The sequence below is a fragment of the Dendrobates tinctorius genome, unplaced genomic scaffold, assembly GCF_039654945.1.
Source record: "Dendrobates tinctorius isolate UK_male_01 unplaced genomic scaffold, ASM3965494v1 ptg000006l, whole genome shotgun sequence".
In the NCBI taxonomy this organism is placed as follows: domain Eukaryota; kingdom Metazoa; phylum Chordata; class Amphibia; order Anura; family Dendrobatidae; genus Dendrobates; species Dendrobates tinctorius.
The window spans coordinates 17,708,396-17,725,941 of record NW_027361674.1 but is presented as its reverse complement, the minus strand read 5'-3'; the positions used below and the strand labels follow the sequence as shown (position 1 = coordinate 17,725,941).

Sequence of the window (17,546 nt, the reverse complement as noted above, 5' to 3'; positions counted from 1 at the left end):
AATATTTAACGCAGTCGGACTATTAGTGTCTGATATATGTCTTCTAATACGCTTTTTCAATGGACCAGTGGTGCAACCCACATTTTGTAAGTTGCACTGAACACACTCTACCAAATAAATTACACCAGTAGTATTGCAATTAATATAACTGCTATTGTAGTCTGTATGTTGACAGGCTTTGCAGGTTAAATGTCCACATTTATAGAAACTTTTATGTAAAAGCCATGTGGGTTGTGTGGATGCACTCGGTTCAGGAAAAAAACTGGGTGACACAATGTTTCCCAGAGTTTGCGTTTTTTTTTTTTTTTTTTGCCACAAAGCGAATATGAGATCGTTTTAGAACCTCAGACAATTTTTCATTTAATATAGGTCAATATTTTTGTATAATTTGAATATTATTCTTATATTAAGGGCTATTTTCAGTGAAAAAAGTAATAAAAGAATCATTTTCTGCGGTTCCAGATCGATCCAATAATAGATCATTTCTGTTGATATTGTCCACAATCGATTTCGCTCTATTTAAATGTCGATTAGTATATCCCCTTTGTTGTAATCTACTAATAGTTTTAGTTTTTTCAGAAAAATAAATTTCATCAGAAGAACAATGTCTTTTTATCCGAATTATTTCTCCTAAAGGAATATTGCGTAAGATGTCTGGGGGATGGCATGACTTAGCATTCAAAATAGAGTTGCTATCTGTTTTTTTTTTTCTTTCTATTTTCTGAAAATAACATTTTTCATGCTAAGATTTATTTTTATGGGCGTTATATTGATGATATAGTAATAATATGGACAAGGCAACAGGCAGTGGTGTAGAGGCCAATGCATTTATGAAGTACATTAATGACAATAAATTTAATCTGAAGTTCACACATCAAATTACTCAGACACTTTAATTATTTGGACGTTACCATTACAGGTGATCATGTGGAGGAAAAAAAAATTTTCATGCCATGTAAAAAAAAAAACAACGGATAGCAACTCTATTTTGAATGCGTTTTTGAATTTTTTTTCTTCATTAGTTCATTTTTTTTACAGATTTCTAAAGTTTTGAGAGAACCTGAATTTTGGACTTGTATGAGTTTAGATTTATCATAACTCGGGCTAGATTTAAGATAGAGGTGGGAAAATCATCATTTTGTTTAGAATTGTACAGATTTTAATTTGATGTATCAAGACTGTTGATATTTTGTTTTTGAGGAGTCAAATTATAAATTTTGATTGGCGACTTTTTTGAAAATCTGTTATAAATTTTTTTAAATAAATGCATGTATTTTGTTCTCTGTTACATTTGTTCAAATATTCAAGTTGAGAACTCTGGAGTATCATATTTTGAAGTGTGATTTTCTAAACACAGTCTCATCCTAATCATATATGTTTAATGCTAAATTAAAAGAATCAATATTTTTAACACTTTTTTAAATATACATCTAACTTTTTTTTTTTATTACGTCACTAGACCTGTCCTTTCAAGTTTTAAAAAGAAAAGTACAGTAGTTAAATCATCAAGCTTTAAACTAACAAAATGAACTATTCTTAAACAATAGTGTGTCTTTACACTGAGCTTTTATCATCAATTTGTCCCTTCTACTGGGTGAAATGTAATCTAACAATGGCTGTTTTCGTGTCAGGGTATGTTACCGGGTTTTTCTCCACCAGAGTTGTATCTGTTTTTTGTCCCCTTTTATAATGTCTGGTTTTCTTGGATACACAAAGGACACTGATGGACCAGAAGGTGCAGAAAAGTCAATTCTACTTCTTCACTGCCATAATCTTTGGAGAGAACATTAGCCAGACAGCAGTGCCGATCATATTCACAGGTCACATAACCAGTTATGTCATGTATTACTAATCTTGTTCCACCTTCAATCACTTCGCTGTAGTTGCTGAATGAAAAAATACTTGTTTTATTTCTGTTTAACTACATGGATTGAAAGTGTGGTATTGCAGAGTCTTTTTGATGGGTTCTGCTTCCAGAAACCCATGTTTTAACAAACGCTCCTCCTGTTCGTATTCCTGGTTTGTACAGTACATGAACTGGATGTTAGGAATATTTTTTTCTCACTCTAGTTGAAAAGTTGCATGGGTCTTAACATTTGGTCTGAATATGTCCTCTGGAGGCTAGCTCGAGCCTCAAGGTTTCACTGTGCCTCCTAAATTATCATATACACCTTTGCCGTGAGCTGTGGTAAAGTGCCATTCGGCTTCCCCTCCAAAATCTTGCTTATGATGGCATTCATTTATTAAGTCGTTTTCCTATTTTTAAATTGTGCAGAAGAGCCATTTGAGAAATGGTAGACCTTGCTCAAACTTGGTAGGATGTCAGTTTTTATCATTGAAATCAATTTTTTTTGATAAACAGCTATTGAATCATGAAGTAAAATGTCAGATATCAGAACTAACACTTTTGTATTTTATTTCTGACTAATCATAGCTGGCTTATTACTATTCAGCTAAGAAGACAACAGACTGAATGCTGCGCTCATCGCACAGGGCCATGGGAAAGACATTGCTCAAGGAAGACAATGCAGGGACAAACCCCCTGAAAGGAGCGTCACTGATGACTCTTCGTTTCAGAGTGGCAAGCAAAGTAAGGGGCGTGTCGGGATGTCCCAGTCCCTTAGATGACTCTTTATTTTAGGGAAGAAAGGAGAGTGACAGCAGATTATGATTCATTTGAGCATCCCATCATGCACTGAGGATTCTCAAATGAATTGTCATGGGAATTGGGTAATATAAACCGAACCCTAAATTGCAGTACAGAGTGAATGGTGGGGAATTTTACCATGACTTGAATTACAAAAGTTATTAGTTTTTAAAGATTAATTGAAATTTACTTTTGGGTTTCGGACTAACCCTTTAAGGACTATAAGCGAGTCACAAAAACCTTCTACAAAATCTGCACTTTTAGAAACAGTGTCAAAAGTACATCTGTTCACCAGATGGCCACTGTTTATAAGTTATACTGTCTACCATGGCTTCTTTGAAATTATTTAGGCTATGTGCCCACAGTAGCGTTTTTAAACGCTCAGGAAACGGGTCTCCTTCCCAGAAGACGCGCGGAAAAAAGCGTGTTTTTTGCCGCAATTTTTGCGGAAAAAACGCACGTTTTTGATGCTTTTTTTCCGGGCGTCTTGTGGGCTATAGGAAATAGCCAAAAACGCGGACCTAAGCGGAAATTAATGAACATGCTGCGTTTTTTACCACTAAGCATTTCCTTAGCAGTAAAAAACGCATCCATTGGCACAAAAATGCCAAAATGCATTAAAATGAATGGGATGCTGCTTTTAAGCGTTTTTTATGCGGTTTGACCCCGAAAAACGCATAAAAAAATGCTTAAACGCAACGTGGGCACACAGCCTTAATTTTCTTGGAGAGCCATTACTAGAGGGCATTTTTTGCAGATATTTAGGTAACAGTTTGAACTCTTCTGGACCCATTATTTCAGACACCTACTTTGTAATCACCAAGGTTGGACTCGCAAATGGGAATATTTTTCAGCTTACTTCCTTCAATCATAAACTTAGTGTTCTGGTGTGTGGTACATATGCTTAAAGAATGTGTGCCATTGCCACCAGCCAGGACACAATTCTTGGGTCACAGGGCAGTACATTTTGTAAAATCTTATTCTGGCAAAAGTTGGGAAAAAAAAAAAAATCATAGGTCTCTTTCAAATTGGCAAGAACTAGCCTTATGGACATGAGTTTTCCTACCGTTCGCTTTCATACAGTTCTTCTTGCGGTGTATAATTTGGCTCGCTGCATCATTATTGTAAAAACCTTTGACTGTATCCAATATAGATTTATCTAATTTGCCTGGTTTAAAATCTGGACAAGTAATGAAACCCCCCCCCTCCCTCCCCTCCTTTAGACCCTATATTTTTAGACCACACACTAAACAGATCTGAAGTCGAAATTTTCAAATTGACACTGTTCAGATGTTTTTTTTTTTTTTTTTTAAATATGATTCCTTTGAGATTCCAACTTAATTTTTATTGCTGTTTTGGCTAGGAGTATAGGAGGCAAATGTGAATCTTTAAACTTTTTTTATAGTTCCAAATTTTGCATTTGAGTCCTCATGGGCAAAATATTAACAAAGATATTCGTGTAACAGATCAGGTGAATGCCTGTACAGTTCTGAGTGTAAGGCTATGTGCACACGTTGCAGATTTTGTTGCGGATCCGCAACGTTTTTCTGCCCGGATTTGCACAGAGTCCTCAAAGGGTAGATCAAGCAATGTTAAATCAATGGGATCCCAGAATTGGTGTATACATACTGCGGAAAATTGTGTTCAATTGTAAAACAAAAAAAAATATTCATACTCTCCCAACAGCTAATCCCCTGACGCCCTCGATCTCCTGCAACAAAAATAAAATAAACCAACATATACTTGCCTTTTCTGCTGTAGTCCATTTAATAACGAGTGTCCCACGGCGATCTCATGTGAAGAACAGTCACATCGGGAGATGTGACCGCTCTAGACGGCTCTGGTGACACAGACAGGTGATCCTCCCGCAGTGTATCACTGCGCCGCCGTCAGGTCACCGGAGTTCATGCTGTCACTTGTGGCACCGCTATGTGAGAAAATTCTCACACCGTGGTAGTGCTGTAAAGAGAGAGCATGAACTCCGGTGGAGATTGAGGGATTCTGGGATTAGGCAATGCAGTAAGTATGGTTAATTCAATAAAGGAGTCTGTGGTGATTTCAAATAAAGGACTTTACTTTGGCTGTCTTTTATTTACCACTAGCTGAAGAGCCTGGTGTTGCCTGGGCATAGTAACCAACTGTGGTTAGTTATAACAAATTATAATGATTATATTGCAAATAAAAACATTTCACATCATATATTCAACACTACAGATTGCAACATAAATTAACTAAACGATTACCCAAGAAATGATAGTATTTTATTTTCAACTCATTCAAGAGCCTTTTGATAAACATGTGTATCTGTGTATCTAACCCTATCCTGTGTGATAATGTCTGCAGAGCTGTGTATCTAATCCTATCTTGTGTGATACTTACTGCTGAGCTGTGTATCTAATCCTATAGATAAGAATAATTGGCCAAATTGTTTGGTGAATTGGAATGTGCTGGGTTAAAATTTCGCCTCACAACATAGCCTATGACGCTCTCGAGGTCCAGACGTGTGACTGTGCAAAATTTTGTGGCTGTAGCTGTGACTGTGCAGATGCCAATCCCGGACACACACACACACACACACACACACACACACACACACACACACACTTGTGGCCAAAAGTATTGACACCCCTGCAATTCTGTCAGATAAGGCCTGTTTCACACTTCCGTTTTTTCAAATCCGTCAAAATCCGTTGGTTTCCGTAAAAAAACGGATCCGCCATTTTTTTGCAGGATCCGTTTTTTTGTCCCATAGACTTCCATTAGTGGTTACCGCGGATCCGTCAAAAAAACGGATCCGTTTTTTTAAAAACGGATCCGTTTGCATCAGTTTCCGTCAAAAAAACGGAAACGGATCCGTTTGGCGGACACAAAAACGGAAGTGTGAAACAGGCCTAATACTCAGTTTCTTCCTGAAAATGATTGCAAACACAAATTCTTTGGTATTATCTTCATTTAATTTGTCTTAAATGAAAAAACACAAGAGAGAATGAAGCAAAAAGCAAAACATTGATCATTTCACACAAAACTCCAAAAATGGGCCAGACAAAAGTATTGGCACCCTCAGCCTAATACTTGGTTGCACAACCTTTAGCCAAAATAACTGCGACCAACCACGTCTGGTAACCATCAATGAGTTTCTTACAATGCTCTGCTGGAATTTTAGACCATTCTTCTTTGGCAAACTGCTCCCTGATATTTGAAGGGTGCCTTCTCCAAACTGCCATTTTTAGATCTCTCCACAGGTGTTCTATGGGATTCAGGTCTGGACTCATTGCTGGCCACCTTAGAAGTATCAAGTGCTTTCTCTCAAACCATTTTCTAGTGCTTTTTGAAGTGTGTTTTGGGTCATTGTTCTGCTGGAAGACCCATGACCTCTGAGGGAGACCCAGCTTTCTCACACTGGGCCCTACATTATGCTGCAAAATTTGTTGGTAGTCTTCTGACTTCATAATGCCATGCACACGGTCAAGCAGTGCAGTGCCAGAGGCAGCAAAGCAACCCCAAAACATCAGGGAACCTCCGCCATGTTTGACTGTAGGGACCGAGTTCTTTTCTTTGAATGCCTCTTTTTTCTCCTGTAAACTCTATGTTGATGCCTTTGCCCAAAAAGCTCTACTTTTGTCTCATCTGACCAGAGAACATTCTTCCAAAACGGTTTTGGCAAACTCCAGCCTGGCTTTTTTATGTCTCGGGGTAAGAAGTGGGGTCTTCCTGGGTCTCCTACCATACAGTCCCTTTTCATTCAGATGCCGACGGATAGTACGGGTTGACACTGTTGTACCCTCAGACTGCAGGGCAGCTTGAACTTGTTGGATGTTAGTCGAGGTTCTTTATCCAACATCCGCACAATCTTGCGTTGAAATCTCTTGTCAATTTTTCTTTTCCGTCCACATCTAGGGAGGTTAGCCACAGTGCCATGGGCTTTAAACTTCTTGATGACACTGCGCACGGTAGACTCAGGAACATTCAGGTCTTTGGAGATGGACTTGTAGCCTTGAGATTGCTCATGCTTCCTCACAATTTGGTTTCTCATGTCCTCAGACAGTTCTTTGGTCTTTCTTTTCTCCATGCTCAATGTGGTACACACAAGGACACAGGACAGAGGTTGAGTCAACTTTAATCCATGTCAACTGGCTGCAAGTGTGATTTAGTTATTGCCAACACCTGTTAGGTGCCACAGGTAAGTTACAGGTGCTGTTAATTACACAAATTAGAGAAGCATCACATGATTTTTCGAACAGTGCCAATACTTTTGTCCACCCTCTTTTTTATGTTTGGTGTGGAATTATATCCAATTTGGCTTTAGGACAATTCTTTGTGTTTTTTCATTTAAGACAAATTAAATGAAGATAATACCAAAGAATTTGTTTGCAAAAATTTTCATGAAGAATCTGAGTATTATCTGACAGAATTGCAGGGGTGTCAATACTTTTGGCCACAACTGTACATAAATACACTTTTTCCCCATTATGTACATAGGGGCAAAATTGTTTTGTCAATTGGAACGTGCGGGGTTAAAATTTCGCCTCACAACATAACCTATGATGCGCTCGGGGTCCAGACGTGACTGCAAAATTTTGTGGCTGTAGCTGCGACGGTGCAGATGCCAATCCCGGACACACACACAAACACACACACACAAACACACACACACACACACACACACACACATATTGAGCTTTCTATATTAGATGTGTGGATGTCCGGGATTGGCATGTGCACCATCGCAGCTACAGCAAAAAAAATGTGTTATTGAGAAACATTACCTCTACCTGAATGCCTATTCAGTATCTTCATGGGATTAGATGATGAGAGATGGGACCAGTATTGAAGACTTAAAGAACCAAGAAAGAAGATTTTTTGATTTTTCACCCACTCCTGGTTTTGGCTTTCAAATACTGTGGTAAAAATCTCACCAAATACTCAGTGTGCACATGGCCTTACAAAGATTGGATGCATTTTTCTTTATAAAGTCCGAATCTTGGTTTTGGTGTGTACTGCAAAATTAGCTTAAAATTGACAACTGGTTATATAACGTCTAGAAAGTCGCAAGTAGAAGCACTGTGACAGCACTTGGGTGACTAATGTGCTCAACACCAGTTATATTGTGGTTTCCAGTGTATGAATCTGAATTTTCATGGTCTTGGTGACAAGCCTGCTGTCACCCTCAAGCTATAATTGAAATCTAATCTGGAGGAGAGAAACGCCGATTCCTTTTGCATCTTCTCACTAATCAAATATATACATTAGTAAAAACTGTCATGAGATACATGCTGTGTATAATTTGTGATAGAATTCTGTTTGATATGTTAACTTTTTAGAACTATATTGCAGTGAACAATATGGATATTTAACTTATTTTTTTATTTTTTTTCTGTTTTCTTTGCTTTTGCAGAATTCCATAAAATTGAAAGACAATGGGGGCGTTTTTAGATAAGCCAAAGATGGAAAAACACAATGCCCAAGGGCACGGAAATGGATTGCGTTATGGGCTAAGCAGCATGCAAGGTTGGCGGGTTGAAATGGAAGATGCACATACAGCCGTGATTGGCTTACCCAACGGACTTGATGGATGGTCTTTCTTTGCTGTATATGATGGTCATGCTGGTTCCCAGGTTGCCAAATACTGCTGTGAGCACTTGCTTGATCACATTACAAGCAACCAAGACTTCAAAGGGACTGATGGACAGCTGTCTGTGGAAAGTGTAAAAAGTGGAATCAGAACAGGTTTTCTTCAGATTGATGAACACATGAGAGTTATTTCTGAGAAGAAACATGGTGCTGATAGAAGTGGGTCGACAGCTGTGGGTGTTATGCTCTCGCCACATCACATTTATTTTATCAACTGTGGAGACTCCAGAGGCTTGCTTTGTAGAAGCAAGAAAGTTCATTTCTTTACACAGGATCACAAACCAAGTAATCCCCTTGAAAAGGAGCGTATTCAGAATGCAGGTGGCTCTGTAATGATTCAACGTGTAAATGGGTCTCTTGCGGTATCAAGGGCTCTAGGTGACTTTGACTACAAATGTGTCCACGGAAAAGGCCCTACAGAGCAGCTTGTTTCACCCGAGCCCGAAGTTTATGAAATTGAGCGTTCAGAAGATGATGACCAGTTCATAATTCTTGCCTGTGATGGCATATGGGATGTCATGGGAAATGAAGAGTTATGCGATTTTGTAAGATCACGACTTGAAGTTACTGATGACCTTGAAAAAGTATGCAATGAAATAGTTGACACCTGCTTGTACAAGGTATTGTATGTAAACACTGTTCCTTGTCACATTTGGTAATGTGATATTTGTATGCTTAGGTAATGTTTTTTTTTTGTTTTTTTTTTCCAAAATGAGTTGCTTTACTCTATTCAAGTGCAAATTGTCATTCAATCTCCAAGATATGAAAAATGCACCTAACCAGAAATGGTATAAAACTAAAATTTTATTCCAGTGCTGCGTCGCTTTTGTTCCCTGTGACTCTTGCAGCTAATTATTGGCCTCAGTTGTCACCAGGTCACTGAGGCCATTGGCTGCAGCAGTCACGTGGGTTACAGTGACATATCTGCAGCTTGAACTTTTTTTTTTTTTATATTTCGAAACACATTTTAAGTAGAGATTTTTCCATAATCGCAGCTTAGCTACTCGTTGGGTAGGTGATAATTATGATTGCTCAGCAATCTGACTCCTCAGTGTAGATGGAGCATGAGCACTGTTACTTGATTCAAAGTTTATAACACTGATGGAGATGGCAGACCACAGCCTGTATCTGTGGCAAAAATTAAGAGACCACTTTCAAATGTTCAGTTTCTGATTTTTCTCTTTATATGTAAATTTTTGAGTAAAATGTAAATTGTTCTTTTAGTCTATAAACGTCTGACAATATGTCTCCCAATTTCCAAGCAAAAAATTTTGGATTTTTTTGACAAAGAAAAATGGTCAAAAAAAACCTGCTTTCAGACCTCAAATTAATGCAAAGAAAACAAGTTCATTATCATTTAGAAACAACAATACTAATGTTTTAACTCAGGAAGAGTTCTGAAATCAATATTTTGTGGAATAACTGTGATTTTTAAAAACTGCTTTCATGTGTCTTGGCATGCTTTCCACCAGTCTTTCACACTGCTTCTGGCACAAAAATTTAAGCAGTTCTTTGTTTGATGGCTTGTGACTATCCATCATCCTCTTGATCTGGCTCAATGCTGGGAGATGCGGGCAGTTCTTTTTCCTCTTTCATCATTAGGACTGTAACAGTGCTTTCCTTTACTACCAGTAGTAATTGTAACAGCCCTTTGCAGTGCTACCTCTGCTGTATGGAAGCTACATGCAAGCCAACTATATTATTGGCTGTGGAATCTAGCGTCCTGCTCTTCCGTTGATCTTTTGGAACAGATAGCAGCTTTGAGTATTTTTTTTTGCAAAGCACAAGTACCGTATATAGTCGTGTATAAGCCGACCCCCCCCCCCCCCAATTTTGCCACAAAAAAAAGGGAAAACTTATTGACTCGCGTATGAGTCTAGGGTGGAAAATGCAGCAGCTGCTGTTGAATTGTTGAATTTCAAAAATAAAAATAGATGCCAATAAAAGTAAAATTAATTGAGACATCGGTAGGTTAAATGTTTTTTTATATCCATATTGAATCAGGGGCCCCATATAATGTTCCATACAGTTCATGATGGGCCACATAAAATGCTCCATAAAAAATACACCCCATATAATGCTGCACAAAGGTTAATAATGCCCCCATAAGATGCTCCATAGACTAATATACCCCATATAGTGCTCCATAAAGGTTTTGTCCCCATAAGATGCTCAATAGATTATGTCCTCATAAGATGCTCCATAGATTACGCCCCCATGTGCTGCTGCAAAAAAAATGCCATACTCGCCTCTCCTGCTCAGGACCCTGCACCTGAGATATTCACCTGTCCCCCGTTCCCACGCTGCTCACCGCTGTCTGCCACGTCATCGGTCAGTGAGGTTCAGGCAGCAGAGGGCATGGTGCGCATTACCACGTCACCGCGCCCTCTGCTGGCTAAACGTCACTGACAAAGGATGCAACAGACAGCGGTGAGCAGAGATGGACCCGGGACAGGTGAATATCGCTATACTTACCCCCTCCTGGCGCGGTCTCTGCAGCCTGGCTTCTCCACGGTCTCCCTTCCTGCCTTCAGCGGTCACGTGATAGCGCTCATTACACTCATGAATATGCGCATATTCATGAGTTTAATGAGCGGTACCATGTGACCACTGAAGGCAGGAAGGGAGACCATGGAGAAGCGGGGGGGAGGGGCTGCAGAGACCACGCCAGGGGGGTAAGAATGATCTGTGACACTCCCCGCCATTTTTTCCTTGTGTGCTGTTTAAATATCTAATACACTATGTAATATCGATTACATATAGTGTGTGTATGTGTGTGTGTGTGTGTATATATATATATATATAATATAATATAATATATGTGTGTGTGTGTGGATATATAGTAATAAACAAAATACAGTTTTTAACAAAAACATACTAAATAACATTTGTGAAGTCTATGAATTTGTTCTAAGAAATAGAGTTGCCTCCATCAGATCATTCTTCATAGATTACCTCAAATCTGACCTAATAATTTTAAGGCTAGAGAACAACCTCTCTACACTAACTTGGGTTGGAGGCAAAGCCGTAACCACATGGGCAACGTCTCTAACCATTTCGGGTATAAAGGAATTGCCTCATGCACAGTCAGTTTTGATGAACGGTTGAATTTTTCTATTTCTTTGAGAGCAAGTGAAACATTTTGCTGAAATATGGTCAATCTGCTTGCTATAGGAGACGGAGTGAAATCTTTTTCCTTGCTGCAATGCTTTGCCTGCTCCATGTCATCCAAATACTTGTAAAACTCCTCATGTGATGAGGATGAAGATATGGCAGCAGTAGCACTGTCAGGACCCAAGTCCTCTTGCGCCTGGCAGTCCTCCTGTAGGCCACTCATCCTAACTGCTACCTCAGTCAGAGCTTCTTTTCCTTTAGTAAGTTGTTGATCATCAAGCAGTATACGATGACTTGGGTCCACATAAACAGCTGCCAGAACAATTTTATGTTCCAATAGCTGTGTCTCTCTCCGTTTCATTGAAGCAGAAATGCCATCTGCGATTAAACCTCCTCTTTGGGACAGGCAAAATAGCAAGTTCTTCCACTCCCTTATGAAAATGCCAGGAGTTAAATCCTCAGCTTGTAATTTTTTTAGTCACGGTAAATGGATGATTAAGCAATTCCTTCAATTTAGCCACCTGTGTCCATTGACCTTCATTTAGGGTTACCTGAGGGTTCGCCATATCTGTAAGAAACGGTTTTAGTTCAATCAGTCGCTCAATCATTAAATAAGTGCTGCCCCACCGAGTGGCTTGATCGACAATTGCCCTTTTCCCAGCATGTCTCTTCAAGATGGAATCAATTTTAGGGGTTCTGGCGACAATAACCAATTTCCTCACTTTTCCAATCAGATTTCCAGCATGTCCCTCTTGCTGACTATCTCTTATTGCCAGCTGCAGCGTGTGCACACCTTTCTCCAGCTCGGGGCCCAGGAATCGGATCCTGTGCAGGGCAGGCACCCCTCCCCCTCCCCTCTCTGGTGAAGACAGGATAGAGGAGGGGAGATTGCTGGGGCAGGATGGGAGCACTGCAGCATACAAGTGAGTTTTGATAGGTGCGTGCCCCTGCTTCTAGGGAGGGGCAGCTTCCCTCTGCCCCTCGCTGGCTACGGCCATGATTCACACACTGCGTTTTTGCAGTAAAATGCAGTGACTCTGGGCATTCCAGCAAAGTCAATGGGTTTCAAGATATGACATTCAGACACATTTGTGAGGATCCGTTTTTGGGCTGAATGAGCATGTCAGTTTGTGTGGTGTTTTTCTAATTTGCTTTTGCTATTGAAAACAATATCTATGAGCTCATAAACCTTTCAGGTGATGTGGTTTTTTAAAAAGCTGATCTGCTTTTGCAGCTGAAAAACGTATCCTCAAAAAATGCAGCAAAAACGCTGTGTGTGAATGTAGGCTTAGATCAGGAATAGAACAGACATTTATAGGGCATTTCATAACTTTCCCAAATTCCTATGAAAAAATATTCAGCACATTCTGCATTGAACTACTGTACCCAATTTATTATATACTAGCTGAAGAGCCCGGTGCTGCCCGGGCATAGTAACTAACTGTGGTTAGTTATAACAAATTATAATTATCCTCCGTCCCATGCCCATATACCCATCACATATTCTCCATCCCATAGTCCCATGCCCATATACCCATCATACATATTCGCCATCCCATAGTCCCATGCCCATATACCCATCATACATATTTGCCATCCCATAGTCGAGTGCCCATATACCCATCATACATATTCCCATCCCATGGTCGAGTGCCCATATACCCATCACACATCCTTCATCTCATAGTCCCGTGCCCATATACCCGTCATACATATCCTCCATCCCATAGTCCAGTGCCCATATACCCATCACACATCCTCCATCCCATAGTCCAGTGCCCATATACCCATCACACATCCTCCATCCCATAGTCAACGATTATGACATCATAATCAGCGGCGGGGCTTGCAGCCTATGATGACATCAGCGTCGCCATGGCAACCATCATGACATCATGAGGGGCGGGGCTTGATACACACACTTTTTCCCCATTATGTAGATAGGGGCAAAATTGTTTGGTGAATTGGAACGCGTGGGGTTAAAATTTCGCCTCCCAACATAGCCTAGGACACACTCGGGGTCCAGGCGTGACTGCCAAATTTTGTGGCTGTAGCTGCGACGGTGCGGATGCCAATCCCGTACATACAGTACACACACATATACACACACAAACACACTTGAGCTTTATATATTAGATTTTAGGAGTCGGTCCATTTTATACCGACTCCACCAAAATGAGCACCGACCATGACTCCGACTGACTCCACAGCCCTGGTTTTTTTCATTTTTTTTTTTCTCACTTGAAATAAAGCAAATTGAAAGTTGGCTTCTGGGAAGGAAAAAACTTTGTGTTTGCAGATATATTGGGGTATGTTCCCACGTTCAGTAAATGCTGCGGGTTGGATGCTGCGTACATCCTCAATGTCCAGCCTGCAGCATTCAGCTGTTACAGCATATTGGATGGGATTTCAAGAAATCCCATGCCCACTGTGTGCACCAATGCCCACGTCTCACCCGCAGAGACGGACATGCGACGTGTCTTTCCAGACCGCAGCATGTCAATTTATGTAGCATTGTTACATAATGTTTTGTTACATAAATTACCCATACACTTTCATTAGATGCAGTAAAACTGCATTATCTTCTAGTCACATGCGTATTAAGTGCGGCAACGCAGCTTACTACTCATGTGTACTGACAATGGCAAATCTTGTGACACTTCTTGATGTACACGACACAGGAACTGGAGGAAAGCACAGAGAGGTCCCCTCCTTTTTAATAAGAAGTTTAAAAAAATGGCCTGGGGTCCCCCTATATTTAACTAGCCAGAGTAAAGCTGACTACTGGGGCTGGTATTTCAGGCTGGTAAGGATCCAATATCCATGAACATTACCATCCTGATACTACCAGGCCACAGCAGTCTGCTTACCTTGGGTGGTTAGCAAAAATAGTGTGATCCCCTCCAAAAAAAAAATAGCGTGGGGTCCTTCTATTTTTAACCAGCCAAAGAAAAAGTCAGCTGCGGCCTGGCATTCTCAGGCTGGCGAGGCCCATGGATTTTGGCCCTCACCTGCGTAAAAATAGCAGCCCTCAACCGCCCCACAATTGGCACATCCAAAGATGCGACAATTGTGGCAGTTTACCTGGCTCTTCCCACTTGCCCTGTAGCGGTGGCAAGTGGGCTAAAATTTTTGGGGTTGATGTCACCTTTGTACTGTCCGGTGAAATCAAGCCCACGGTATAGTAATGGAGAAGCGTCTATAAGACACCTATCCATTACTAATCCTATAGTTACATGGTGAGTAAAGACACAGCCAGAATAAAGTCCTTTTATTGAAATAATCACACTCTTAATTTTCTCAATTAAACCATACTTACTGCATCGCCTTTTCCACCGAAGCCCTCAATCTCCTGTAAGAGAATTAAAATAAAAAAAGCAACAGCATACCATACCTGTCCGCCGACAAGATATACATCCTGTCCCACGACGAGTCCAGCTCTGTTTTATCTGGATGTCGGGCTGGACAGTGGCATTATGCCACCATCCAGCCTGACATCCAGACACAGCGGAGCTTGAAGCTGATCACTGGAGACAACTCGGTCTCCGGCAGTAACTTGCACTGCAGTTCTCGCGGTCAGCTGAGCTCATCGTGAGAACTGCAGTGGACGCGAACGTCCGGCTGTGGCACAAGGTACACATTTATTTAAATTAGTACACATGCGTAGTAAGCTGCGTTCCTGCACTTACTACGCATGTGACTATAAAGATAATGCGGTTTTACCGCATCTAGTTCAATCCTATGGGTAATTTACGCTGTGAAGACTGAGTGTCTCCACAACATAAATACACATGCTGCTGTCTGGAAAGACGCGCCGCATGTCCATTTACGCAGGGCTGCTGGAGGCATCTGAGCGCATAGTGGAGATGGGATTTCATGAAATCCCATTCACTATGCTGTAACATCTGGACGCTGCGGGTTTGACACTGGATGAACGCAGCGTCCAACCGTAGTGTTTACTGACTGTGGGAACATGCCCTAATACAGCAGTTAAGCACAGTTTTGTAAACTACATCGTTGCCTTATGTCAGATGCATTTGTCTGTATACAAAACAGGGACACTGTACTACACTCAAAGGCTGCTGTTGTGCCTAAAAGAAGAAAGTCCAAAAGAGCACCTGCCTCCCAAATGCAAATCTAAACTCCTTTAAAATAATCTTAACCCCTTTACCCCGAGGGTGGTTTGCATGCTAGGCCTCTTTCACACATCAGTTTTTTGCCATCAGTCGCAGTCCGTTGTTTATTAGAAAAAAACGTATCCAGCGATCTTTTTTTTTCTTTCTTTCTTTCTTTCTTTCTTTCTTTCTTTCTTTCTTTCTTTCTTTCTTTCTTTCTTTCTTTCTTTCTTCTCTCTCTCTCTCTCTCTCTCTCTCTCTCTCTCTCTCTCTTTCTCATAGACTTGTATTAGCGAAAGATTGTGACGGATGGCCTCGTTTCGTCCATCGTTCACTGGATCCGTCGGAAATTTTGTGTCCGTTGGGCGGAGAAGACGGACAAAGTAATGTTTTTTTTTGTTTCCGTCAAACTCTGACAGCGACGGAACCAGCGACGTCCGTCATTGGCTATAAGGGAAGCCTATGGGCGCATGATCCGTCGCTGTCCGTCAAATGACGGAATACAGCGACTGATACCGTTTTTTTTTTTTAACAGCATGATCCAATAATTATCAGGTAGGACAGTCGGATCCAGCGAAAAACAGATCCGTCGCATCAGTTTTTCACAATCTGCGACGGATGGCAAAAAAACTGATGTGTGAAAGAGGCCTTAATGACTGAGACCATTTTTACAGATCTGACCACTGTCCCTTTATGAGGTAATAACTCTGGAACGCTTCCATGGATCCCGGTGATTGAGAATGTTTTCTCATGACATATTGTACTTCATGATAGTGGTAAAATTTCTTGGATATGACTTGCGCTTATTTGTAAAAAAAAAAATAAAAAAATACAAAAACGGAAATTTGGCGAAAAATTTTGCAAATGTTCCAACTTTTCATGCCCCTAAATCAGAGATATGTCACATAAAATACTTACCATTTCCCACATGTTTACTTTGCATCAGCATAATTTTGGAACCAAATTTAGTCTTTTTTTTTTGTTAGTACGTTATAAGGGTTAAAAGTTAAACAGCGATTTCTCATTTTTACAGTACCGTTTTTTAAGGGACAAGCTCACATTTGAAGTCACTTTGAGGGGTCTTTATGATAGAAAATACCCAAAAGTGGCACCATTTTAAAAACTGCACCCCTGAAGGTGCTCAAAACCACATTCAAGAAGTTTATTAACCCTTCGGGTGCTTCACAGTAATTTTTGGAATGTTTAAATAAAATTTAATTTTAACTTTCACAAAAAATTTACTTCAGATCCAATTTTTTTTTATTTTACCAAGGGTAAATTGGACCCCAAGAGTTATTGTGCAATTTGTCCTGAGTACGCTGATACCCCATATGTGGGGCTTGTTTGGGCACGTGGCAGAGCTTACAAGGGAAGGAGCACCAGATTTTACTGTTATGGTTTGCAGGTGCCATGACCCACTGGGAGAGCCCATGAGGTGCCAAAACAGCAGACCCCCCCCATAAGTGACCTCATTTTACGAACTACACCTCTCAATGAATTCATCTAGGGGTGCAGTGATCGTATTGACACCATGGGTGTGTCACAGAATTTTATACCATTGGGCAGTGAGGACAAAATAACTTCATTTTTACTACCAAAATTTTGTTTTAGATAAAGATTTTACATTTTCACACAAGTGGGTAAAAATGGCAACAAAATTTGTCCCACAATTTCTACTGAACGTGGCAGTACCCCATATGTGGCTGTACAGTGCTACTTAGCCATGCAGAGAGACTCTGAAGGAACGCGGAGCGATATTTGTCTATTCAACTGAATGAGTCTGTGCACATGTCAGTGTGTTAACACAGACCATGTGTCCGTGGGCAAAACACTGACGTCCATTTTTTAATGTCAGCACGGGCCACAAAACATCCAGCTCACGAGCATACGCATAATACACATGAATGTCATCCATGTGACACGCATCGGCGCCAGGGAAGAAGCATTACAATAAGAGCTGTTCCCTGGAGCTGGGTGGTGAACACGGCTCTCCTCATTCTCCGCTGCTTGTGCCGATCACTGGCAGAGCAGGGGATAAT

The 17,546-nt window shown here is 40.6% G+C and overlaps 1 protein-coding gene across 2 annotated transcripts in view; it reads left to right on the top strand.

Moving 5' to 3' along the window:
* The window catches only part of PPM1A (protein phosphatase, Mg2+/Mn2+ dependent 1A), a 159,108-nt gene that overhangs the window by 116,983 nt on the left and 24,579 nt on the right, over window positions 1-17,546 (top strand). For both annotated transcript variants that reach the window (XM_073571214.1, XM_073571202.1), the window contains exon 2: window positions 8,043-8,898. In XM_073571214.1, coding sequence (XP_073427315.1) covers window positions 8,065-8,898 — 834 coding nt within the window. In that variant the 5' untranslated portion in view covers window positions 8,043-8,064. The remainder of the gene's footprint in view (window positions 1-8,042; window positions 8,899-17,546) is intronic.